The 27,834-nt window shown below is 38.1% G+C and overlaps 1 protein-coding gene and 1 long non-coding RNA gene across 4 annotated transcripts; one reads left to right on the top strand and one right to left on the bottom strand.

The window, feature by feature from the left end:
* Positions 1-393: 393 nt before the first annotated feature.
* On the bottom strand, positions 394-27,832 carry ago3b (argonaute RISC catalytic component 3b). Of its 3 annotated transcripts, XR_014210444.1 has the most exons (20): positions 27,271-27,832; positions 17,579-17,750; positions 17,293-17,413; positions 16,026-16,234; positions 15,670-15,806; positions 15,220-15,354; positions 14,223-14,310; positions 13,883-14,030; positions 13,551-13,670; positions 13,258-13,401; positions 11,782-11,915; positions 11,505-11,689; positions 10,135-10,294; positions 9,916-10,006; positions 8,157-8,351; positions 6,123-6,257; positions 5,939-6,040; positions 5,567-5,766; positions 3,036-5,109; positions 394-2,978 (listed from the first exon to the last, which is right to left on the bottom strand). XR_014210444.1 is itself a non-coding variant. In XM_082185737.1 (19 exons), exons 1-19 carry the CDS (start codon positions 27,287-27,289, stop codon positions 5,001-5,003), a joined length of 2,583 nt encoding a protein of 860 aa, XP_082041863.1. In that variant the 5' UTR covers positions 27,290-27,832; the 3' UTR covers positions 394-5,000. The 3 variants fall into 3 exon arrangements, 2 of the variants coding, with proteins under 2 accessions (XP_082041863.1, XP_082041862.1); XM_082185737.1 differs by having other exon boundaries at positions 394-5,109; positions 13,279-13,401; XM_082185736.1 differs by having other exon boundaries at positions 394-5,109.
* Positions 25,314-26,524, top strand: LOC309510849. The gene is made up of 2 exons (XR_014210448.1): positions 25,314-25,350; positions 25,851-26,524. It is a non-coding gene; the product is annotated as an uncharacterized lncRNA (long non-coding RNA).
* Positions 27,833-27,834: the final 2 nt, after the last annotated feature.

Consider the following 27,834-nt stretch of genomic DNA (forward strand, 5'->3'; position numbering starts at 1 on the left):
TAACAGTTTTATTTACATCTATGAAAGGAAATTACACTGAAAACAATCACACTTCAGCTGTTGTTGCTTTAGTATTATTTATATATTATTATAGCATTTGTAAAAAAATTCAATAAGCTTTTAATTTTAGTTTTCAAATAAATATTTAAAACGTTTTAGAATTTTTTAGTTAGAATTGTTTTTTTAAATTCCATTCAGATTTAGTCATTTTAGTACTTCAACTTATTTCTGTTAGATTTCTAATTTTCATTAAATTTTTTTTAAGTTTACGTTTTTCATCTAATATTTATATTTGATTTGCTTTCAGTCTTATTTCAATTAAAAAAATATTTTTAAGTTAATAACAACATTGAGATACACACTCCTTCCTTGAACAGTAAACAGAAATGCATGTACATTCAATATTTATTCATATGTATATTTTTTTGTCCAAGACAAACCATTCAAAAGACATGTCCATCAAAGTTTGCATACATACATTTTAATTGAAATATTGACAATTAAATAGAACAACCAAATAAAAAGACCCAAGGAAAGACCACAATTTGAAGGGTTGAGATAAAATAAAGAGACAAATATATATTTTAAAACTGGACAGTTCTGTTATCAATTATTAATATTTCATCACACTATAACTAAACCATTACATCAGAGTGTTGAATGTGTGTTGAATCACAATGGAGAGAGGGATACATAGTAAATAGTATTTATTTATTATACAATGCAAGATTCTTTTCATCTTAAAGAGGCTTGCATAGCATGATAAATCTGGACGCTGATACTCCTGCTCATCTTTAATGTGCTGTATTTAATCACACATATATAAATATCATTTTATAATCACCAATTCAACCTGATTAAACATATTAGTAAATGTAACAGTTGGATTCATTAAGTTCATTTAAGAAAAGGTGTCTCAAATTTGAATTCAGGCCAAATATTAGTGAAATTACCAATTACGTTATTGCTATTTCATCATGTATAGAGAACACAGATTTGACACTGGTTGTTAAAAATGGATTGGAGACAAAAATAAAGGGAAAACATCACTCGAGATAAGTTTCCAGGCTTCATACAGTATAGCTTGCATGGTCAGTGCTTGATCTATTAGTTTTGCAGTGCCAAATCTTTATAAAAAGTGTAGAAATTTTGGTCCAGAGACCCTGTAACTGGCAAGCTCTGTGATTTAATGTGTTCTTGGCGAATAAAGAGGCACAATCACACCCACACATACAGTTTTAACACTCTTAAACACACATTATACAGTATATCATATCAATATAACTTCAATATAGGCTTGTTGGGCCCTTAAAAAAGGGATTTTTTTTTCTGTCTGAAAACAGCACCATCAGAAAAGGCACATTCCACTAACTCATCTGCCCAAAGGATGAATCTTCACCTCGACAAAGTCAGGAAAATAAAGTCAAGAAGCAAATACTCAAGGCTCGAAGAAAAGAGTTTATCACTCATCTATTCAGACACCAATAATATGACGAGTTCAAGAGGACCAGTAGCCTACAGGCATTTTCAAATGTGCTTGTGTGTGAATTGCCATGTTATGAAATCAACTAAATAGAAATATTTGAGGCGGTACCTTCATGTTTAAGTCAATAAAAGTAATGAAGCATAAGAATAAAAAGAGGACTGAAGGTTCATCCCTTTGCGAACAACATAATTTGTCATAAATACCGTAGGACGATGCAGAGACACTCACAAACGACTTTCGAAAAAATACGAGACGAACCTAATAGTCTATTGCATATTAGCCATTTTTTATATTAGTCACTATCATGATTAACACCACTATTTTCATCTTTTGCTAAATATTTCATAGACTTTGTTAGCAAAAATAATTGATGTGCATTATGCAGTTATGTTATTTAAAAATATACAAATACACTTCTCTGAATTAAAAATGCTTCAAGGTATCCGCAGTCCAGCTTTAAGCCAAGGGGTGGAGAGTGTCGTGTCACAGTTGTAGTGGGAGGAGCCGTTTAAGCCACACCCACTAACTAGAATAGCACCACCCCTATGCAATGCCCCACCTACTTTTTTTTTTTTGCTATTTATTCCGTGGTAACTTCAAAAGGCTGTATAAGCTGCCATCTAAAGCCAAACATGCATATGGGTGCAGGTTCTACTGATCACTCCCCTTTTTCAAGTAAGTTCAAATGCTGGTAGCGGCAGAGAAGTAACAGTTTCTCAGCACACTGAAACAAAAGAAAAAGAGCACCGAAGCAAATTGACATAAGAGCAAGTTGTTGTTTTTTCGTACAGACCTAAATTCCAGTTAACTCGGTAAAACAGACATTTTGTAAGAACAAGTATGTGGGTCTGGCAATTTTGAGTATTTTTGTTTAGAAAAATGAGTGAGCTAACCGAATATCACGCTCTGAAGTCCTGCATGACAAGTATTCACAAGAAAATGTGGAGCAGATAGAGATTAGATAGAGATTAGTGTGGTTAACATCCCCCGAATTACAGCACCACAACCTCTTAGCACCTCGGGCGTTTCGCCAAATCTGAGACTGTAGAGCTTTTTAAGTGCAGCAATATATTTGTCAGTCATTTCTCAGAATCTCTCTTGCTCTTTCTCCACATATAAAAGCAGATGTAATTTGTTATGTAAAATAGCAGCTACACTGGTCAAGACGTATTTGTGGCTATAGGGCAAAAAGACTACAGTGCCATTCACATTAAGGGCGATGTGATAGTGTGCCAGAGGCCGCAGAGTTAAAAATATAACCCTCCACCTACCCCCGCTACAATCCAAATGCCTTTACTCAATACTCCCTGCCACCCCTGTTTTCGGAGGCACATTGGTTTGGTCTGTGTGGAATGCAAGTTGAATACACAGGGGCTATGAAAAAGCAGGGACTTTGAAGAAAAGAGATCCAAATAAAGAGAGTCTCAAAGTTGAAATGAAAGTTTGAAAAGTATGTTTGAAAATTTGAAAGTTCAAAAGAAAGTTCAAAGAGCTTTTGAATGTTTGAAAATTCAAAAAGAGCTTTTGAAAGTTTGAACGCTCGAAAGACAATTTGAAAATTCAAAAGACAGTTTGAAAATTCAAAAGACAGTTTGAAAATTCAAAAGACAGTTTGAAAGTTCAAATATTTGAAAGAAAGAAAATGATCCGGGACTTTTAGTCAGTTCAACTATTCAAATTGCCCTTAACAACAAAATGACCTTAATAACAACAGTTTCAATAGCTAAATATCTGTCCAACCGTATGTACATGCCACCTACTTTAAATATATATTTCATTAAAACGTACCCCAATAGAATTGCATTTTAGGGATATTTCCTATAAAACAGGCACTTTGTCTCATTTGACTTTTAACATGAAAGGTCTGTCCGAGATCTTAATAGCAAACTGAGCCTTTTCCATTCAACATATCCATGAGAGTAACCATCTCCGCTGCAAACTCAACCCAGCATTCCAGCCATAAAACACATAATTCATTTCAAACCTGCCAAATCCATGGAGTTCGAGTTCACTTACACAATGCCACATACAAAAAAAACATTTTTAAAATGAAAGCATTCACTCATAAGGTACTGTTTGCATTGTATATGAAAGTCTACGACAGAGCCGTCAATAATTGGCTTATTGCACTAAAAGGCTTATGGGACAGTTTTTGTCAAAGTTCACAGGGCTAAAATGCTAAATTAAGAAACTGATAAATTAAATAGATAATTTACAGATGCACTATTGACAATGCAAGTTAAAAGCAACATTATAAATAAGCTCAAAGAACAAATGAGAATGAAATGTCCAACAGCTGTAAAGTGAATAATAATGTATAACAGGCCTCCGAGTTGCCTTGGGTGGAATTATATGTGCACACACATCCATCGAGTGTGTTGCAGTCACGCTCGGACTGATTCGAACACTTGCGTTGTAAGCGCACACAAACCGAACGAGGCACAAAGCGTTCAACGCACATACAATAACATATGGTTAACTACGTGGAAACTTTTTTACCGACCCTTGAGTTTCAAAGTTCAAAGTTCCTCTTTTGGTGATTCTGCAGCCCTTAGCTAATCTGTCACCTCTGCTTAATGAGCGAGCCGAGAGGAAAGACGACAGGAACCGCAAGGAGCAACATTTTCCAGGCAGTGCATGGACCAGAAAGTTAATGTATCACAGAGGTATAAAGAATCATTTGAAAGACTGTGGAATTGGAAGAAAAGTGGTGTCTCCAATGTTCAAAAAGCGGAATAAGACATGGACACATGGTAAATGAGATGTAAAGGGACAAATATGGATCTCCGACTGGTTGGAACAAAATGGAATGACATTTCAGTTGTCTTTTTTGCAGATTATAGAGTAGATTTTTCTGTAAAAACATGATTTACTAGTAAGAGTTACTGGTGAAGTATCAAGACTGGTCACAGATTAGCGCAATAAATGTCCAGAGGAACAGTGCAGGACCAACAGCAAGATGTCATTGCAAACTATTAGCAAAACCTTACACTGCCCTCTAGTGGCATTCCTCCAAAATCCTTCACCAAACCTAATAGAATACTAATCCTAAACCAAAGTGTTCCAAAGATTAGTTTCAACTCTGTTCGAACACTCTTTTTCATCTGAACCTTAAGACATTGATGTCCAGCTTCATGTGTGTTTGATTAGTTGTGAAACTAAACTCTGTAGGAGAAATCGGCATGAGCAGGGCAAATCACTCCTGTCCTAAAGAAATAACACTGCCTCATTCGCTGATCTGATCGAGCAAACCTTTAAGCTTGGTTTTGTGACCTAAGCTGGCAAAATTAAAAGTTAAACAGATCTACAAATCTAATAAATAATGGTATAGCTGCAATCTACATATTAAAAACAATCAGTAAGCGAAGGCAATTGGAAAGATTGGCTGTTTTTCTATTGCATTCCTCCTGTAAGTTCTGTTACATTTGGTTCTCTTTAGCAGCCTGTGATTGGGAGAAGCCTTCCTCCGCTAAGTGCGTGATGACAGGTGATTGACAGGTCTGTGGAGGCGGGGCTAAGCAAAGTACATGGTCCTCAGAGTGTCGTGATGGATCTGCACAGCTTTGGCCAGGGCCTGAGGATCTCGGCCATTACTCTGGCCCGACACATGGCTGCCTTCCGCGCTGTGAAAGAGGAGAAAGCAATGAGCAGACGCCTAAATTTACATTATGAAATCATACATTTTCCCTGACATACCAAAGAGATGAAACTTTCCCTGCAGAAAAAGGAAAAACCTCTTGATTTTAGCGCTCAAGAGTTGTGTAAATGTTCCAATGTTCTGGTGTCCAAATAAAAGACTTGTATATGGTATTGCTGCATAGAAACCTGTGACTGTATGAAGTCTTTTAGGTGGTTAGCTGGAATAACTCAACTTCCTGAATTCAAACCAAGACTTTGAATCATTGAAATTATGGATATTTTGGCTCACTTTAACAAAAGAGCGCCTATGGCAACCGAGGAATATGCAAAGCCTATTCAAATCAAAGTGACTGACAGCTTCTAAAAGCCATTCATTTAAACAAATAGAATTTGTACTTCTATGTAACTAGACATCATCAACTAGTCCAGTAAATTCCTCACCTGTCATGCTCTTTATCCACTAAATGGTAACGGGCTCTAAAGGCCACCAGGTGGGCATAGTAGGCTGGTGCAGGGATGGAGACGGAGCGGGTACAGCGCACGTATGTGTGGCACAGCTGGTAGGTCAAGAGCTGGAACTCGTCGGCTGTAAAGCAATTGTCGTCCCATAGCACGTGGTAGTGTGAAGGTCGGCTTGTACCCTGGGTAAATGGGGTTAAATAATAATTTTGATGAGATGCAATAGACTCAATTCTTCCAATTTATGTGATTGTGAATGCAATTAATCACTCAATATATCAGGCAATAATGCCATAAAAAAGGCCTAAAAATGCACTAATACTGTTGTCCTCATGGCTGTGTGTGTGTTCATACCTGGATTCCAGCATGACTGCACAGATAAAAGTCAAATTCATAAGGATGGGTGATATCAGTGTCCACTGTGGTACCTGCTGGAATGTTACCACTGCGGCCCACCTTTAAAAAGAAATAAATGAAAAAGGTGAGTGTGCGAGTTGCAAAAGTGACAAAGTTTTCAAGAGAACTCTCTCGTATTCACCCTCTCAGTACGGTCAGCGCAGAAGAGACGAGTGTGGTGACGTTTCTGTACGACGATGTAGGTGATTCCCGGTTGATATTCCTTCTCAAGGCTGATACAAGCTTCACGTATGGCCAGCAACTCATAGTACAGCACCTAGAAGGAAAGACATAAGATACAGCAGGGTTGCTGCACATTTAAAAAAATCTAATGTAAAACTTTAAGATCTTTTTTTAAGGCTGGGAAACACCAAGCGAGCGTCTGTCGGGGTTAGTTTTTGCAGTGTGTTACACACGTGGGCAGCAGTTTGCCCGATTCAGCATGTTGAATCGGCATCGGGGCTGTCGGTGAGTGTGAACTCTGATTGGATGTTCAGTTTAGCGAACGAGTCAGTGCTTGAGAATTAAAGCGAAAGTGATGAAAGAGAGCAAGGAAGTCAAGACGGCACAGGCATAATGTTATGTTATCCTACCCGAGCATTCCAAAAAGCGACTAGCAGGTGCTGCTTTTTTTTCGTATATCCTTGTTTCGGATCCTCTTTTTGAGTGACTAATATAGACTATTGATACCTGCTGATATAGACGGTTAATAATTCCTTACACGCAAGCGCAGAATGCACGTGCTAGTTTGCAGTCGGCTGTAGTCTGTGCTGTGTGTTCATGCACATCTTTTTGGTCCTGACGCAGCCAACGAGAGGCGACAACACCGTCGGTTTTCATCGCCGCTAGTTCTTTAAAGTCGGCTTGGTGTGTCCCAGGCTTAAAAGGAGTAGTTCACTTTAAAAAATGTACTTTCTTCTTTCAGACGAATACAATCGGATTTAAATAAAAAAGTATCCTGGCTCTTCTAAGCTTGATAATGGCAGTGAATTGCAAGCAACAGTTCAAGCTCAAAAAAGTAAATTCATCCATCATAAACGAACTCCACACGGCTCCGGAAGGTTAATGCTGCAGTCGGCAAGATTTTTTTGATCATATTCACTGAAACCGACACTATGCTCCGACAGAACAACATAAATCAGCCGGTTTTAGAAAAAAACCTGCACTTCTACCTCCACCTAGAGCGTGTCATTTGTTTTGCAAAAATCCACCGCTCCTGGTTCTTCTTGTCCAATCAGCGCAGGGCTGTGTGAGATCTGACAATCACAGTTTGTGCACACGCCACAGATCCCCCCTCGCGCACGTCACAATATCACATGCACACGCCTGAAGTTCGCAGGTGTGTTGGATTGTACGAAGCGTGATGGCGGAGAGAAAATCTACTAACAAGCTGCCAATTCCTCGGTTAACAGCCAGAGCTAGGAGGTCCAAACCAACCAAGGAAAAGAAAATGATGCTTCGATGCTGAAGAGACGGGTGCGTTCACAGAAAATCTGGTGCACACGCACTGACGAGCACAAACTCGATGGGAGGGTGCTCTGTGGTAGTGGGGGAGGGTAATGAGAGTAATAAACATTAAAAAATTTGGCTAAGTCCCCTCAATCTGCCAGACTTGCCGACTGCAGCTTTAATACAGGCCTTTTTTTTTAAGTTTGTGTAAGAAAAATATTCATATTTAACACTTTACAAAATAAAATTCAAGCCGAACGCAGTCTACTTACACCTAAAGCGCAACTAACGCAACTTGTGACGTCAGAAGTAGCGTAGTGCGTCAATCCGAATGTTCGTTTGCCGGAAGCTAGTTATTTTACTCTATAAAGTTTTAAATATGGATTTTTTCATACAAAAACTCATCACTTCGCCTTTAGAGGAAGGCCTTTATTAACCCCCCAGAGCCGTGTGGAGTTCGTTTATGATGGATGAATGCACTTTATTGAGCTTGAACTGTTGGTTGCAATTCACTGCCATTTTAAAGCTGGGAAGAGCCAGGATATTTTTTTATATAACTCCGATTGTATTCGTCTGAAAGAAGAAAGTAATATACACCTAGGATGGCTTGAGGGCGAGTAAATCATGGGCTAATTTTCATTTTAAAGTGAACTACTCCTTTAAGACCTGAAGAAATGAAAATGAACACTGTTCATTAGACAGAGAGTGTGTAACTGGAGAGCCTCACCTGTCTGAACTGTCCCTCAGACACACCATCCCTGTAGAAGATGATTCTGGTGGGTTTGTAGTGGGTGGACTTGTAGAACTGGATGAGCAGCTCTCGCACCATGGACGCCAGGTCTTGAATCACTTCCTGTCTGGGCCTCTGGACACGCACTGTAGCACAGTACCTGCTGGGGTGAGCGTCCATGCTACCCACCACCTGTTCAGGGAGAGGGAGAAAAATAGCAGTATTTCTTTAGTCACCATGAAATTAAAAATGGCAACTCGTATTTTTATTGCAGTGTTTACTATAAATGAATTTTCCGTGCATTTTTTTTTTATCTGCCCTCGTAATCTTTAATCAAAATAATTTCCCTCCCTTCTGCAATGATCTCTCTTCTCGTCTCATTCACATGAGATCACAACAATAGCAAACCACAATGATCCAATCAAATTTCCGATGGACAAAATCAAGTCATTTCAAGCCATTTCACTCTTCCGACTTTTAAATATCCACATCTGTTCGACAATTTTCAGGTCCCTTATTATGGGGATATTTTGGGGATATTTAATTTAATTTTATCAATCAATAAATTACACTTGAAACAAACCTTGTTGTATTATTTTAATTTAATACTGTGAAGCTGCTTTGATACAATCTGTATTGTGAAAAGCGCTATACAAATATACTTGACTTGACTTATTATTATACGATTTGAGATGTCGCAAATAATTTTTTTCCACAAATGTGTATGATGTAGTGCTGTCAAACAATAAAAAACGAATTAACCGCTTATTTTTCTGTAATTAATCACGATTAATCGCACCCAACATTCAAGTTGTTAATATATTTTTATATTGTAATAATTCACATTTAAACTCCAAATTAATGTAGAAAGCAACAACATAAAGACAGCAGCCTATATTTAAAATATTTTCATCTTTTTATGAAAGAAGGCATCACCGATACCAATACTTCTACTGATGTCTCTATGAAATAGATTTTTTCCCCTCAATTTTAGCCATTTTATAATTTAGGCCCAGACAGAACAGTTCAGATGTACACTTGCCCTGACAAAATGCACAAAAAGTTATTGTTTTTCACAATCTTGTAAACAGTGTTTTAAGATTTTCAGGTGGGTCTAACAGGTAGGATAAAGAAATTGCATAAAGTTATCAAACACTTTTGAAACACATTCTTCACTGCATAAATTATAAATTAAACATAGATTAATCTTTAATAAAGCTCTTTTGTTCTTTGATTATTCTTAATTATCCTTAAATCCTTCATATTTAGCTGTCACTTTAAGAGCTGACGCACATCACGTGGATCTGACACGCATCTCTTTACATTAATTTAAGACTTAATTTAACTAATTTAAGACTGCTTGTTAGTATACCCAACAAAACGGGCCTTTTTGCATAATGTTGTGTGTTTTTGTCTGTTCAAGCGCTGTCTGAAGCGGCTTTCTGTGCGCTCGAGTCAGATTCAGATTCAGATGTGGCACATGGCAGTAATGCACTGCGTTCTCTTTTGTGTCTTATCACACTTGAATGATTTAAAAGCATTTGCAAGAATAAGAACGTGGTCATATAATGTAACACCAGCCAAAGGATGATGGGTATAAAACGGCGTATAATTGTGTTAAATATTTTTAACGTGTTAAACTGAAAAAAATGTATCGCATGCTTCAACGAGTTAATTTTGATTGCACTAGTATGATGTGAAGAAATTGTAAAGTATCTGATATGAAAGGTGTGCATATGTGGTCTGTCTTTCTCACAGCTGCAATGGAGGGTTTCTTTCCATCTCCTGCGGGCGGATGAGTGACATCAGCTCCCAGAAAAATGACGGGCTGGTGGAAAACAGATGGGCTAAAAAACAAACAATATAAATGCACACAAACAAGGTGTTTAGTACATTTAAGGAAAGTGTGTCCCAACCAGAGAATTAAGTTTTCAGTGAAATGGAACGGACTTAATTCACTTTCGATTTCTCTTACCGCTGATGGGGCACCAATATGTTGTTGATGCCGCCAAGTTTGACATTGATCTTGAGACACAGGTTGGAGAGGGTCTGAGGGGAGGTCTTCACCACATTCTTCACCTGAACGCACTGAGTTGCCATTCCTAGAAGAGTGTCTCCAACACGTTTCACTTCCGCTGGAGAACGAGAGCACAGACTTCAGCGCAACAGCCAGCAACTCAAAGAATATATCATGGGAAAATAAACACCAAATTTAAATCATTTAATTTGACAAAAACGAAACAAAAACAAGATGGCGCCGAGTATGACTGACGTGTTACAAGTTCCAAACTAGTTTGGCAGTTTTTCGCGTTGGAGGTCAAATTGTATATTCTTTACTACTTGTATACGAGTCCCTTAACATGTATACTGTGTATATTGTAATTTGTATACTGTACATGTGTATATACCATATACTTGTTATCCATACTGCTATGCTGTGGCGATTGCACACCTGTGTTCAGGGTGTTGTATGAATAATTTGATTTGACACAGGTACAGACTACAATATGTTGAACACATCTGGGTGTCAATTATACAAACAACACATTTTCTGTGTATCATCCTGTATAATACTGAATCATATTTCATTACAATATATAATTACATAATTTACATATACACTACCATTTAAATGTCTGGGGCCAGTAATTTTTTTTATTAAAAGAAATTGATACTTTCATTCCGCAAAGATGCATTAAATTAATCAAAACTGATAATGATGTTAAAAAAAAAAAGATTTCCAATTCAAATAAATGTTGTTCTTTTGAACTTTCTGCTCATTAAATAATCCTGAAAAAATGTATAATGGTTTCAACAAAAATATTAAGCAGCACAACTGTTTTCAAAATTAATAATAATAAGAAATGTTTCTTGAGCACCAAATCAGGATCGTGTGACAATGAAGACTGGATTAATGGCTGCTGAAAACTCAACTTTGCCATCACAGTAACAACAATTTTTAGAAATAAATTTTTAAATTGTAACAATATTTTACAATATTATTGTACTTTTGATCAAATAAAAGCAGCCTCTTTGAGCATAAGAAACTTCTTTCAAAAACACAAAAAAATATTACCAACCACAACATTTTGAACAGTAATGGTATACATGTTTTTGTTGCAACCAGAAATATTAAATATTTGCTGTAAATATTTTTTTTTTACTAACACGTGCATGAAAAACCCCTTAAATAATGGTGCAAATGCATAGTTGAATCAGAGGTTTGATACTGATTCACAGTAAAAAGTCATTATTCAAAGAAAGATTCATGCCACTAATCTAATCACAAGGTCTTTAGGAAGTTGATGACTTAAAAAGTGCCTGCATCTGTCCCTATATAGTTACCGTAGACAGGAGTTTTCCCAGGCAGTATGACGATGATGAGTTGTAGGCCAGCGTAGGTGTTTTTCAGGTGACGGAACATGGGCTCCACATTATCTGCTCCCTGAGCGTATTTGCAGAAACATGGCTGGCCTTGTATGGGCATCCCTGCATCCTTAGAGATCTTCCGCAGCTGGTCTGTAAAGCCCCTGCAAAATTAAAAAAAGACAATTTCATTTCGGTTTTAATTCCAGTAAAAAGTAGTGCTTTGCTAATGACCAAAAGATGGAGAAAGCTTTACTTGAGAACTTCCTCTCTGCATTGTCTCTGAGTGGCAAAGCAAGCAATGGCCCACATCTTGATCTCCACACCAGTGTGAAACTGCTTGCCTCTCATGTCCCACACGCCATGGCTTGGGGTGGCTACTGTACGATTCTGTAACACGTGTATACAAAGGTTGTCTTAATTTACTGAGATCAAATAGTGTACAAACTTAGACGCTATAGGATCTAAATGTTATGGTGAACTTTAGAGTATATAATGATACAAAAGCTGGCAAAAAAAGTTCTTACTTTGGGATCTTAAAGTGATAGTTCACCTCAAGTTGTTTCAAACCTGTATGAATTTCTTCAATGGGGCTCATCAACTGTTAGGTTACTCATATTCTTCAAAATATCTTCTTTTGTCTTTTAGCAGAAGAAAGAATTTCATACAGGTTTGGAACAACTTGAGGGTGAGTAAATGATGAACTATCCCTTTAAAGCAAATGCTAATTGTTGGTTTAGACTGAAAAATATTGAACATTGAAAAATATTTTTTAGTATCATACAAGTTAAATAGTTCAAGCTCAAAGAAGTAATGATCGTTTACTCAAAATCTTGAATTCCCTTCTTCTATGGAACACAAAGGGATTTTTAAAAGGCATGTCAAACACACAAAAAAGGCCAAAATAACACCATAAAAAGTCTATACAACATTATTCTAAGTCTTGCTTGACAGCAATAATCACCATTCACTTCCACTGCAATAAAAAAAGCAGCTTAGAAATTCTGCTTTGAATTTGTTATTTTGTATTCCACAACAGAAAGTTTGCAACGACATGAGGATAAGTTACATAAAATCATACAAAATCAAACATTAAATGCTATATTAACATTGCAATAAATAGCTACACATATTCACACTAAATCACACATAACACACAATAAAAACACACATAAGAAAATGAGAAAATAAATTGTATTTTCCAAATGCAAAGGAAAAATGTGTAAACAGAACAAGCAAGCAATTGAACATGAGCAACAAACCTCATTCCACTTAAAGCAACAGACAGAGCAACTAAAGGCTCGTTCACACCAAAGACGATAACGATAAAGATGTGGTTCTAAAAATCGTTCTAAATATAAAGGAATAGCAGAGTCTACACAACTATAACAATAACGGCACAGAGACACGATATCGTTGGAATCAATTTGAACGATAAAAACATTGACAGCCAATCAGAATCCATCCTGCTTTAAAGAGCTTGAGCATCTCAAGCAGAACACAATGTATCTGCAGTACGTGCTTAAAGTAAAGAGAACGATATCATCCACTGGAGTGGATGCTAATATAGTTATCGTTATTGGTGTGAAAGGGGCTTAACTCTCCTTAAAAATTAGCATGCACATTAATTATAATGTTAAATGTTAATTCTAGACACAAACCATACCAAATTTCTAGCCTTCTACTCAAACACAAACAAACATACGGCGCATGAGTGAAAGGGGACGGGTACCATAAAGTGTTCAGAGCTCACCCTGCCGCCGTACTGCAGCATGGGGGCGGGCAGGACGCGACCCGTCACCTCCTCCATCTCGTCCCGCACACGGAACTGGAACTCCTGCACGAAGGGGTCCGAGTTGTAGTTGGCACTGCGCACCTATGGTTTGAGCAAGAGATTTATACATGAGAATTGGGCCTTGTGACAGCGTTGGTTTTCCGCCACTGAGGATCTTCGATCATTGAGACTAGCAGAGATGTTGCGGAGTCTCTTTTCTTTATTGTGTTAGTGCAGCGTGTTGAACTCACCAGTCTGCTGATCTCCTCTTGTCTGTCCGGTGCCGAGCGGGCCGTGGCTTTGATCATGGTGGAGGTTTGGTTGTCAGTTAATTTCTTAATGCAGCGCTGGCCTGCCACAATGTTGCACACCTGAGTGTTGAAGAGGATGGCCAATATCGGCACCATTAAAAAAGGATCAAGACATCAAAAATCTTCTAAAAGGGCTGTTAAGTGTACAGAAATGATGTTCAAAAATCCACAAATCAGGGAAGAGATGGCGGCTGCCACCTGAATGTGTGGAAGGAAATGGTAGCCAGCTTCCTGCTAACATACAGTAAGTTATCAGATCTCTTGACTCTCACCTCCAAAGGCAGGTACGTGTGTTTCTGCTCCTGCCCCACTTGCAGGCAGGGCAGATGGGGGTACTTGAGCTGTAAGTTGTACTTTTCCCTGAAATATTGTGCAACTGTTCTCTCTACGGTCTGTCCATTTTCCAGCTGTAGAGGAAACCTGACAAAGTAAAACAAAAAATGAATGGGGCACTGGAAAGAACATCTTTAAACAAAACTGAAAGGATTCTGAGAGAGTTTCTTAAGTGTTCGCTTCTTAACATAACAAACAGGACAGTTTTATTGACCTGTCTGCTTACTGAGACACAACCTCACATTATCATAGACAGATGAACAATGCATATACTCTTACGTCTGGTGGCTGGCCGGCCGTCGAGTAACATTACACACCCTGTACTTCCTCCGCATGGTGCCACAGTGGGTGACCTCCACCTTTAGACCTGATGAGACGAGAAGATCAAATTTACACCACTATACAGACACAACTGGTCAGTTTACAGCTCAGCATAAGACTAATATAGGTCTAAGAGTATTTTCACTAATAAATCCACTACAGTGAACATCATGTATTAATCCAGGTTCCAAAATATAATTTATGCAAAAATCAGAGCAATTTGTAAATAAAGCAGCATTTCTTTCCCACGTATCCAAGAGAACAAAATTGTCACTTACACATCTTCGTTTCCACTCAACATTTTTATGTTATTCCAAAATGTGCATTAAAATATGTAAGTGGAAACCAGCTACTGATATATAACATTTAATAATTTTTTGCAGTCTGCATTCATCTAATGTAAAACAACAACAACAGTAGTATCAGTAATATTGTTACAATAACTTATATTTAATATATTTAATTATAATAATAATTTATTCCTGTGATGGCTGATGGCATCATTACTCCAGTCTTAAGTCTCACATCATCCTCTAGAAATGATAAAAATTTGCTGCTCAAGAAACATTTCTTATTATCAATGTTGAAAACCTTTTAACAAGTTTAAAAAGAACAGCATTTATTTGAAATAGATTTTTTTTTGTAACAATGTAAAAGACTTTACTGTCAATTTTGATCAATGTAATGCATTCTTGCTGAATAAAAGTATTAATTAACAATCTTAATGACCCTAAACTTTTGAATGGTATTGCCTTCACGCTATACATATCATAAACTCCCAGGGAATCAAACCTGCAGCATGACCCAGAGTCAAACCATTGGCATTGCTAGCGTTGCACTCTAATGTTAGAGCTACTATAATTCATACTGGAGTTCTGACAATGGCTTTAGCAGTGGAAATCAATCAACATACGACAAAGAAAATTCTATAACTTGCCACCATATAGCCACAAACCTTTGATCTCTTTGGTGAATTTGACTCTGTGGGAATCGGTAAGAGGACGAGGCTGCTCATCGATGTTGTGGATATCCAGAACCTCACACATAAACTGAATCACAGGTTGAGCTTTGTAGAAAGCCGTGGCAGACACTATGGCGAAAATAAAACTCGGTCAACGTTACACCAACAGTTATTTAAATAATTAATTTGAAGGCTGAATCCACCCAAAATGCACTGCAAACACTGTAATGCTATTGAAAGTGGGACTTTCTGCTTGTTGGACCAATGACAGTTAGAAAAAAAATAAATAATGTATTCGAAAACCGTTAATGTACAGAAATTGCACACTTAACATCGCTGAGAGACGGTCATTATTTTATCTTTTTTATCTTTAATAACCAGATCCAGATCATGTAACTGGATAAATCAAGTGAAACTGTGTTTTTATAATCTTCTCTGACTTACCATCAATGTTCAACATCATCTTCCACATAGCTGGCCGCACTGATTGGTGGAAGCCAAACCACACCTCCCTCCCCCCACCAAGCGGGTGATCATAGCCCTCGGGGGAGGAGAAAAAAGACCGTCCCACAGGGGTGTACCTGAAGCGAGAGAAGACAAATAACACAGATGTTACCTGCAGAACAAACATGTGCACTCCTAAATGATCCTTATCTAACCGCTACACACTAATCCTTAACGAAAACACTAGTCTCATTTGACTAGGTATGCATTGCATCGCCGAAGACATAAGCACTTTGTTTCTAATTGTATTAAATGCCCATTATGATCAAGTAAGAGTACTCATGGGGAACTCTTACCTCATAGAGGGCAGATGGCGCAGAACAACATCTACAGCGTGTATGGGATTGGTGCTGATTGGCTTATCCAGCTCCAGTGGATCAGACGTGCTCCGCCCGGTGAGGACCTCATGCAGCATGTGCCAGCTGACCAGTGACACGAATTTAATGGAGACCTTGAACAGCCTGTCCTTCCCACCTTCACCTGGCAAGGTCACATCCAGGTCCACCTACAGATATTGCACAAATTTACATTGATATGTTTTATTCAGACATACAGGATAAAACGATTAAGGCATAGTCATGAAAAACGTTCAAAAGTATGAGATGTTCCTTTAAGTTGTTATTTTATGTGATTTTTTAAATATAAAATTGTGAAAATGCATTAGTCGGCATTAGGGATGCTAACGGTTCATTGACGATTGATTAATTGTCAATAAAAAATTGATCAATAAAACGTATCGATGTTAATCGTTAAACAATGGTCGATTAAGCAAGTGCTCATTAGAGTGCATAGTTTTGAGGTGTGTGCGGCGCATGCACAAAACAAGTGCAGCAGACACACAAGGAAAAATAAAACGAGCACGCCATAGTTAAATATTCAAAGGCCTGGTTTCACAGACAGGGCTTAGATTAAGCCAGGATTAGGCCTTAGTTACAATAAAGGGTTAGTTCACCCAAAAATGAAAATTCTGTCATTAATTACTCTACTACGTTCATCTTCGGAACACAAATTAATATACTTTTGATGAAATCCGGTGGCTCAGAAGAGGCTCCATTGGCAGCTATTTAATTAACACTTTGAAAGGTAGGAAATACATTGGTAAAATAGCCCATGTGACTACAGTGGTTCAACCTTAATTTTATGAAGCGACGAGAATACTTTTTGTGCGTCAAAAAAACGAAATATTGACTTTATTCAGACATTTCCTCTCTTCTGTATCAGTCTCCGACACGCATTCACGAGAGCACCACGACGCACGCAATATCTTAATTTGTGTTCCGAAGATGAACGAAGGTCTTACGGGTTTGGAACGACATGAGGGTGAGTAATTAATGACCGAATTTTCATTTTTGGGTGAACTAACCCTTTAAGACATCAGAGTAACTTTTATAAACATTAGAAAAAAAAATATATTACTGGTGTGCATCTTGATTTGTAAAGAACTACAGTAGGTATGATAAAAGGAATATCATAATGAACACACATTTATTCATGACGTATCAAGGTCTAATTGATACTGTAAGGTACTTCCCACCAACCCTGGTATCCATTTATGTGTCTTACCCCCCCGGAGGCCACTGGTAACGGCTGGGCGGTGTAGAGGCTTTTCTTGCCATCATAGACTGGTCTTCTGTCCCCAAAGATTGTCACCTTGAAGTGCTGAACCATGGTATCCACCACCTCCCTAGAAGACATAGCAGAAAGAGTCATCATGAGTTTAATCAAACCAATTTTTAATTTGACAGTACATACTGATTAATTCACGAGTCTCTTAGTTGTAAATATGCTGTTTGTAAAATAAATAAGTGTTGCAAACAATGTCAAATTCTATATTCTCAGTCTTTGGCACCTGTTAACACGCCGTGGACACTTTTCTGGATTGATGTCCACCTCGTACAGGTAGACGTCCATCTTGGGGATGTCCACCTGGAAGCAGTTGGCCAGCAGCTTGATGGGCTTCCCCATGGTGCCATAGCCTGGCCTCCGAGGTACGGAGAACAGGGGCGCAGCCCCAACGGCTCCTGTCACGAAAATCACAGGGGATTTCCATCAATACGGGTTCTCAAAACTTATTAGATTAGCAAGAATTTCAACATCAGTTATTACCACTGAACTAAAAGTGAAAACCTAAACAAGCTCCCACAAGAAATTACGTGTAAAAGCGTGCAGCCGACACCATCATGATCAAGAAATTCAAGCCACAACCTTTGTATGGACATACAAGCGTTATTTCTCAAGTGTCATCATTGACATTTCATGGAAAAGAATTAATATCCAATTAATAATAGCACAGCAATCACCCATACGTTTCTTGACACTGACTTTTAAAAAGAGGGGGTGTTATCTGTCTGATCACAAAATTTCCTCTAAACGCCTACTCACTGGAAACAACACTCAGCATCATCACACAACACACTACAGATTACCCACACGTTTTTATACATACCATTATAGACCTGCAAAACAAATAAATTCACAGTCGGCTAAGATTTCCAAAGAAATCCACTTTTACAGATATTTATCAAATAACACACCAATTTTTTGAAAGCAAACATGTAATTTTTTTTATTTTTTTTATTTTTTTTACCTGCTGCGGTTTTTACTCCACACGTGAACAAATTAACACTGATTTGGCAGAATCAGCATTTGCAATCAAATGATGAGACAGAAATAAAATGATTGCCATTAGTGTGTGACTTGACTGCACTCACTCTCACACACTCAAAAACATTGTGTTTTCATGTTTCATGGGAACATTCCATAGATATGATTTTTATACTGTACATATTCTATCCTCTTACACTAACCCTACCCACCACAGAACACTTTCTGCATTTTAACATTTTCAAAAAACATCACTTAGTATGATTTATAAGCTGTTTTCCTCATGGGGACCAAAAAATGTCCCCACAAGGACAAGGATTTTGGATATTGCCATCTTTGTGGGGACATTTTGGTCCCATAACGTAGGGTTTACCTGAACCAATCACACACACAAATCCTCTTTTTTCTTCTTTTCTCTAGCTTGTTTCCTAATCTGGCTCTCTAATAAACCTGGCATTGTATACTACAAATATTGTTGGCTCTGTGACTAATTGCTTATGCTCCTCTATTGTAATATCACTCTGGATAAAAGCGTCTGCTAAATGTCTTGGAGACATGGCACGTTGCTTTGCCCAGCTCTTATTTTTGTCAAATGGCAAACACAGCATAGCCTAATCAGAAAGAGCTTTATTTGTAACAGCAATACAGCATTTGCTCCACCATACAATGTTTTTAAAATGAACTGCATGGCATTTAGCAACAGAAGTCATCTAGCTTTTATTAATATGATATTCTAATATCGATCTAGCTTACTGCAATGTGCAACAAGTCTAATAGCAGCCACAGAGCGAATGCACAGAGTCAAGTTAACATATCTTTCAACACACTTAAATCTTTTTTAATTTTTTTGAAGTATGATTGTTTTGACCAAGTAAAACAGAGCTGCATTACCCCACAACTTTACTTTGTCACATAAAGTGGCCTGTATGAGTAGTAATTCAGCGGCATAAAATAAAAATAAAATAATGTACATTTATACGATCAAATGTAACTGTAACAACAAAATTCAACTTCGAGGAAGGAGGCGAACGTTAAACAACTTAATCGTAACTTTAATTGTAAAATATGCATAAACAACAAAATGGATGGAGTGGCAGTGCCCAACTGTGGCATATTAGCATTTTAAAAGAAGCAATGTAAAATGTCCCAGACTCTCTCAGCCCCATCCTGCTTCATACCACATTAACGTTAACAAAACTTTCATATATTAGCTCATTCAAGAATTTGATTTTTTGCCGAGTCCCGTCGGACTGCTTTCCATTGGCTGTGAAGGTGAAGATGACAACACCCATGATTCCACATTCATTCACGATGTCATCGGTCGTTTTGAATAAGCGACTTCTAGCGGCTAAACTTAGGCCTACATACTGTGCCTTTAACTAAGATTAAAAAATGTTTTAGAAGTATTTTTCATTAATAATTTATGTTAACTGATGAATTAACGTTAACTAATGAAACCTTATTGAAAAGTGTTACTGAACAATGATTTTTTTCCGATTTTCATGTTCTAGTCCAGATTAAAATGTAAATAGCCTATTAAGTCTTTAACTCTTTCCTCGCCAGCATCTTTAAAAAAAGTTGGCTGTGTGTGTCCCTCCAGCGTTTTAACAAAACACGGAAAGCCGTAAAAAAAACTCATCTTGGCGGGGACGCCCTTTCTCATAAAAGACGAGATAACTCGTCAATGGCAGGGAAAGAGTTAAGTAAGTTAAGTATTTAATATTTGATGAGGAGATGAACACCATAGCGAATATAAAAAAACTGGATGGTTGTTTGAAACATTTATATAGTGTTCAGAAACAGACGCTGTATCCGAAATCACGTACTCTCTGAGTAGATACTACATTTGAATTTACTTCGCGACCATAAAAAAGTGCGCTCTAGCATGAATATGGGTAGTATGAATGAAATTAGGATGTACTACATCCGCCATGTAGTTACTATAATGTGACCTGCCGTTGCGTTGCTTCACTTCCATTCATAAATCCCCTCCCGTGGCCTCACAGGATAGTAAAGTGTCCATTAAAGGAACACGCCGACTTTTTGGGACTTTAGCTTATTCACTGTATCCCCCAGAGTTAGATAAGTCCATACATACCCTTCTCATCTCTGTGCGTGCCGTAACTCTGTCTGACTCACCCACCGCTAGCCTAGCTAAGCACAAACACTGGAGGTAAACGGCTCCATCTAGCCTATTGCTTTCAAAAAGTGACAAAATAACGCCAACATTTTCCTATTTACATGTTGTGATTTGTATAGCATAACACGTATAGCACGATAACAATACCGTGCATGTTCATTATCGCGATAAATAACCGTATATCGGCACGTCAAGTGTCTATCAGCAGTCTAGTGTTTATACACGGTACTCGTACGGTCGACTTTTTTTTTAGTACCAACTGGTACAAGTAGTACCGTTTGAAAACCCTAAGTGGGACATTGTGTTATCACATCATGTAACAGTAGGCGAGACTGTTACTGCTTTTGTACAGATGCTTTAGAGGGGGGGTAACAGAACAAAACTGTAACTGAGAGGTGTGGAAGGGGAATTTGACTGCAACCGCTTCTTACACTTCCCAGTGTGCCGTTGCTATGCCGGTTGCACTCATGTGGCTTCTTTTCGCCATGGCAACCATGACTACACTAACAACCAATTAAAGGAAAAACAGCTGTTTCTATATATAGGCACAGGACCAATTGATCTCATAGGTCACACATGAACGTTTAATCTACAACGTTTGTGCACAAATCTGACCATGAAAGACTTGATTGTACTGTTCACACATTCTTTTTCTCACTTAAGTTGTAATCCCTGAGAGAGTGTGCTTAATATAAGAGTTTATTGACATCACAGACTAAGAGGAACTGCAGGTTTGACAGTGCTGTGGTAACACACTCAGCTCACTTTGAAAGCCGATTGTGTTGCTTGGAGTGTAACGCTCACTTTACTGGCAAATGGGTGACTGGCACATTTACAGGGGTTTCACTCATTCAGAGAATGAGACACATCTCCTTTCTCATCATTTAATTATTCAAAGCTAGTCAAGCAAACGGATTTAAAGTTGTATGTTACTGTTCAGTCAGACAGTTCTGCACTAGACAACAAATACGTTTTTATTAATGACAGACTGACATAGCCGAGGGAACATATTTTATCAGGGGGGTGCTGGGGGTCAGGGCTTGATATTGCAGAGTGTTGGATTTTAAACAAAATCATAATATAAAACAGAGGTATTTTTTTTCCTACTATGGAAGTCAATGGGGTCCATCAACTGTTTGGTTACCGACATTTTTCAAAATATCTTCTTTTGTGTTCAGCAGAAAAAAGAAATTCATACAGGTTTGAAACAACTTGAGGGTGAGTAAATGATGACAGAATTTTCATTTTTGGGTGAACTATCCCTTTAAGCAAATACACAAGACGTTGGCAGTGGAACGGGGAAAAAGAAATGCATATTTTAGAGTGCCGCATTTTTAGAAAGCTGTGTCATGTGTGAGACGCTGCAAAAGCGTGCAATGGTTAAACAAGTCCGTCTAGCGCGTTTACATAGTAAAACAATGGAGAAGTAGCACAGTGGAATGGAAAAAATGTGCTCTGTGTGAACGGCCTGTAATCCCGATGAATGCTTTAGTCAAGACCTTAATATTTAGTTTTTCACCGATGTCTGCGTGAACATGCATAAGTGTCAAATGAGTTCTGAGACATGCTGGTCCTCAACCAGAGAAGTCAAGTCACTCACTCCATGCCAGATCGGCTTTTGAAATAGCCATATATTAATTTCTCAAAGTCATAAGACCATATTCGACAACATATTAAAAAAACGAAATAATCTTTAGAGTAATTTTATGAATAAAACTGAAAAATTTTAAACATTTTGAAAAACAAAACTTTGTTAAGTTGTGTCATTTTAAATTCCAATGTAGTGAAACAGACTGATATATCCGCCAGGCCAGTTAGGCTACATTCAGACTGCAGGTAAATGTGGCCCAAATCATATTTTGTTTTGCTCATATGTGACTAAGATCTGTTTTTCTCATGACAGTGTGAACAGCACGAAACACATGGAATATGATCTTTTCAATTCTGATTTGGGCCACCTCCACATGTGTCATAAATCCAGTACAGGTCAGACGTTTTGCAATGCGACCTCAGTCTGAACAGTCAAATCCGAATTCATGCGGAATTCATCATTATTCATCACAATTCTGTGCTCATGGGAGTCACTAGGCATGTGCCGGTATCAAATTTTCATGCTGCGATTAATTGATTGAGCTTTTATCACGGTATACGGTATTATCACGATATTTTAATTGCTCAAGAGAAGCGAGGGGGGGAATGTAGAAAAAAAAAACTTGCATCACAATAGGTGTAATTGTGATTGTCAAAACATTTGGTAACTAAACAGAATTTTACACACTTTTCACGATTTCAATTCAATTCTTGGAATTTGATTTCAATCTTGATTCATTATTGATAAATATTAGGTAGGCTACAGTAGATAGCCTACATGTTAATTTTTCTCAAGAAAAAATACATATCACATAATGCTGTAAACATACAGAGAGCCCTATCAGCTGGTATTATTAAAGGTTAAAAATTAACAAATTAAATTAAATATAATTTGGTTTTCATTATAATAACAATTATGACACAAGTAAAAATATAATACAAATGTAATATAGTGCACATATTTAGCAAAATACTCCTCTATTTTTTTCTAGTCAACTAACGTGTTGGTCATTAAATGGCTTTCCTGAGGTAAATGTAACGTTCTGTGACATAATTGTTCACCTGCAGTTTTATTGACCTCTTTACGTGGTTGAAAAACACTGATTGATCGATATTATGTATGAGGCATAAATATCTTTCGGTAAGTTGTACTGTGTCTTTAAATAAAAAGTAACAGATGAGCGGTTTACTTTAACTGATGCGCTAGCGATCGGTCACGTCACATTTACAAGCACCAAAACGGTATTTATTGTCTGAATTTCGTAATAAAATGGACACAACATGAGAGCTGAGATTTTTTTTTCATATCAAAAGTAGCCTAACCTGCTCTGTCTAGTCTGTCGGTGTCAGTGTCCTCTTTGCTCCGCGATTTTTCTCTGCGTGAGAAAATGGATGTGTGGCGCGAGAGCGTGTGAAAAGTGTAAATTGCGTGAGTCTCACGCTGACTGCGTAGAGTTGACAGCCCTGCTTTTAGAAGGGGGATAAATCGTCGGCAGCGTCCCTCTTTCCGCCGTGCTTCATCTCCATGTGAGGATTCATTACATTAGACTAGAGCGCGCATTGCGCCGCATGCACACAGCGCTTCTACATGTGAGGATTGTTTACATCAGAGTGCGCACGTGTTTCGCGCAGCATATACGCAGTGCGGTTGATGGAAAAGCTAATGCGCGTTCTATAAATCTAAATTCTGATCTGTTATTTTTCACGGTATTTTGAAGTGCCCGCGATAACAATATCGTGCATATTCATTACCGTGATTTATTGCATTACCGAATACCGGCACATGTCTAGGAGTCACTTCAAAGAATTCTGCGAAAGGTAGTCTGTGGAAGGACAGTGATGTGTCAGAACTCATAACTATTACAGTGACAACTCTATACAAGCAAAACATGAGGGCGCGTATCACAATAAATGTTTAAAAACTCTGCTCTCTTTTTTTCACATCCCCATCTTTGTTTTTTATATTGCCTGCACATGTATTCCCTGGCTTCTGTGGCAAATCACACTATAAACACACGAGTAATCGCTTACTTTAATGTCCTCTGTGTTTATTTCCGTATGACAGCGTGCTGCGTGACGTCTTTTTATCACAATTTTGCGCATGCGGGTCGGTCCAGGACCATGTTCTGTTCACACTGGAATCTATCTGATATTAGCCACATTTGTTATATCATCATCTGATATTGCCCACATGTTGAAGTTAGCTGGTAGCCTGATATAATAACATGAGAAATGAGCAGTGGTGTTGACAGTCTCCTGACTCAAGTAAACTTCGCCTTTGTTCATGATCACTCCTCAAGCCCCAGTTGGGCCGCTTTGGACCAAGGTATTTGGCAGGCCAAAACCCCCTGGCTGTTGGTCACAAGGAATCCCCGATGAGGCTCGATCAAGTCCAGGAAGAGACAGTGAAAATGCGATTGGCGATTGGAAACACGGCTAATGTGAACGGCTGTACAAGAAAATCAGATCTGAGCAATCAATCGGAGTTGAGCCCTAAGGCTCGAAGTGTGAACTTAACCTTATTCTCAAATATGTCTAAATAAGTCATATTTGGCCATTGTTATATCGTCAAAATTGATTAAAGGGATAGTTTACCCAAAAATTAAAATTAGCCCATGATTTACTCACCCTGAAGCCATCCTAGGTGTATATGACATTCAGGCTTCAGGGTGAGTACATCATGGGCTAATTTTAATTTTAGGGTGAACTATCCCTTTAATGTCCTTAATTGCTAGCTTATTTCTACAATAAGCAATTTATTGTTTACAAATTTACAAACATTTTAGTAAATTTTCAGTGCATGTTTGTGTAAAATCTTTATACACTTTGGACATTTTGCAATGACTTGACAATGACACTTGACTTTTGTGATCTCATCTTGCACAAGCCAAATTGTTATTTGGTGCCCCTCGCACAGTCAACCAAAAGTCAACTATGTTAAAGCACTAACTTTTCTTACAATATTTGTTTATTATAATAAAGTCATAAATAATAATTTGATAAGCGCTCAAGCAGTACCATTGCTATGGTTACCTTTGCAGGTGAACTCCACTGATCTATGTAAATGATTTAATAATTTAAGTAGATCAGTGCAGTGAATACCCACCCAGCCCATCCTTCTATAGAGTACAACCATTGGGTTCCGGAAGTAAAAACTCCATTCACTTTTTTTCCATATGGAAATTGATTTTGAACAATACCTTAAAATAAAATAAAAAGACCATGGTATTTGCTTCTGCTGAAGCTGTCAGCACGCATTATTTCAGCTTATTTAAAAAAATAATCATGTTTAACAGTAGCCTGGCTAATGTCAGACCAAGTCTCATTTGAGACTTGGTCTGGGAACCACATGTTCATTTTCTGGTATTTGAGGCGTGGTTTACGAATGCCCAGAGCCGTTTATTGGGCGCTATGAATGTCTATCAAATGCGCCTGTACGTAGCTCATAGCCAATCGTTTCAATTATACCATATGACGTATGTAGAGCGACAGAAATTCGACGAGGAAAAAGACGATGGGTCAAAGATTTATTTGTACACGATGGTGTTTAGCGAATATTACCGTTTGTGCAAGATAAACATGAGGGTAGAAGGTAAACGTCGAGTCTGATGCCATGTTGGATCCATAGATATAAACAAACTGCTTCGGTGTCGTCATCGTCTTGCTGATCCCTCCCCGTTCTGTGATTGGTTCCCTTTTTCAGGGGAAAATCTGGTCCATGGTGTCCAGGCTGCCTAGCAGCGTGAATAAAATCGCGCTGCGAGCAAGGCAGCATGGGGAAACCAAGGCTAGTTTAACAGTGGAATTACCCATGATGCTGTACAGAAAATTACACCAATCAGAGAGTCGAAACAAGCAACGCGCTCCAAAATAGCTCTATAACTCCACCAACTCCGACGAAGCACTGTGAAAGACGTAATTCATGTCGATCTCCCAACGCTCTCAAAATACTGAAATATTTGTATATGCATATTTTGCAATAAATGTAAAATATATTGTTTTTAAACATATAATCAACATTTTTAAGCCGTTTTATATCTCTATTTTCAAACTGATTATGCTGTTCGCAGTGCTTCATGGGATTGTAGTTCTTTCCCTCACGTACGTACCTTTATCTTTTTGTCCGATTTTCTAAATTTCAAATCAAAGTTTGTAGTGTTGTGATTAACCTTGTAGCTGATAGGCTTGGTTCATGTGGCATAACTCTGTAACCAAGACTATTTTAATATACTTATGGGAAACCTTTATGAAAAAATACTTGTGGGTGAAAAACACAAAAGTGGGTGGGGGCACTGTTGCACTCTATACCAGTCAAGACAAAGTCCTGGTTATTTTATCTTTTTTAAAGTGACTTTTGAGCAAAATAATTTCTATAGGGTCTTATATTTATTTAGTTATTTAATTATATTTATATAGCACCTTTCAAAAAAAGGTTACAAAGTGCTTTACAATAAGAACATATAATAATAAATAAATAAAAAACAGAACTATATGCAATCATATCTTGCACAAGCCAAATTGTTATTTGGTCCTCCCAGCACAGTAGTCAACAATGAAAGCCTTTTTAAAAAAACTAACTTTTCTTGAAATTTTCATATATATTCCATCGGACCAATACAATTTCAACCCCAAACGTCCCAGATACATATATTATATCTGCAGTATACATTATGAGTAATCTACAAAAAGTAGAGTTTACTTTGTAAATACAGAACGACTTCCAACTCAAAATCCTACGTGATATCGTTCAGATTGATAATAAGCATAGATAATAAGCAGTGAATCGGTGATTCAATGACACAGTCGTTATGGCAACGGACAATCAGAAACTCGCCCCTCCCCCCGGCACCTGACGCACGCAGCACCTGTGCGTGACAGCTGGGGCACAATTGTGTGACGTCAGCAGAGCAAGTGAGTCAGGAGGATCTTCCACACACGGCATATGATCGCAAAAAAAAACCCTAACCAAACTCTCACAAAAATGTGGTTGCTTGCTACGCCCAAACGTAAATGAGCAGAAAATGGCTAAATCTAAATGCTTATTCATTCTCGAAAAGCAGTTAGTAGCAATTGACCAATAACTTTTGCTAAGCAATGAATGTGTATTGTACTGACGGTTGACGTAACGTTAACAAAATTACACCGAGTCAATAGTACGGAATCGACAATAATCCTAAATCGGTCTGAAAACCTCAAGAGCGACGTACCTGTAGTTCCGATTTCCATTCATGAGGTCTCTGTCCGGATTCTAGCCGGCTCCGGGGATCAAATGCCGGCTGAAGGGTGTTTGTTTAAAGCCGCTGAATATCCTCCGTAAATCGACCTACAACCCAACTCCTACCGCGGGTGTTGAAGCGGGCCGCTCGGAGGCTCTGCTCTGGTCGGAGGTCCACCCAACCAGTACGAGTCAATCAACCAAAAGTCACGAACTCCCCCCGTGTCTCCTACCGAGTGTCGTAGATCCGTAAATGCTAACGTTACCAGCTGACAAGACTCCAAAGAAAATATTTGTAACAGCCGTCGCGAAAACAGAGTTTGTCAGGAGCCTCGAACCCTTCGCTCTGTGTCTTCTAAAGTGAACAATCTCTTATAATTTAAAGACAAAAACACATATATGAGGCTTATAGCTTAATATCCCTCACTGAGTCGAAATTGTGTCTTTTATTCCAGTCGCTTTAGACCGAGTTTGCCAGCGGCCGTTGACGTCTCATCGACTCTGTCGGTGTGTTACCGGTTTGCCTTGGTTGGGTTTCTACCATCTCGGTACAGTC

Source organism: Leuciscus leuciscus (genome assembly GCF_965113295.1).
Source record: "Leuciscus leuciscus genome assembly, chromosome: 12".
Taxonomy (NCBI): Eukaryota; Metazoa; Chordata; class Actinopteri; order Cypriniformes; family Leuciscidae; genus Leuciscus; species Leuciscus leuciscus.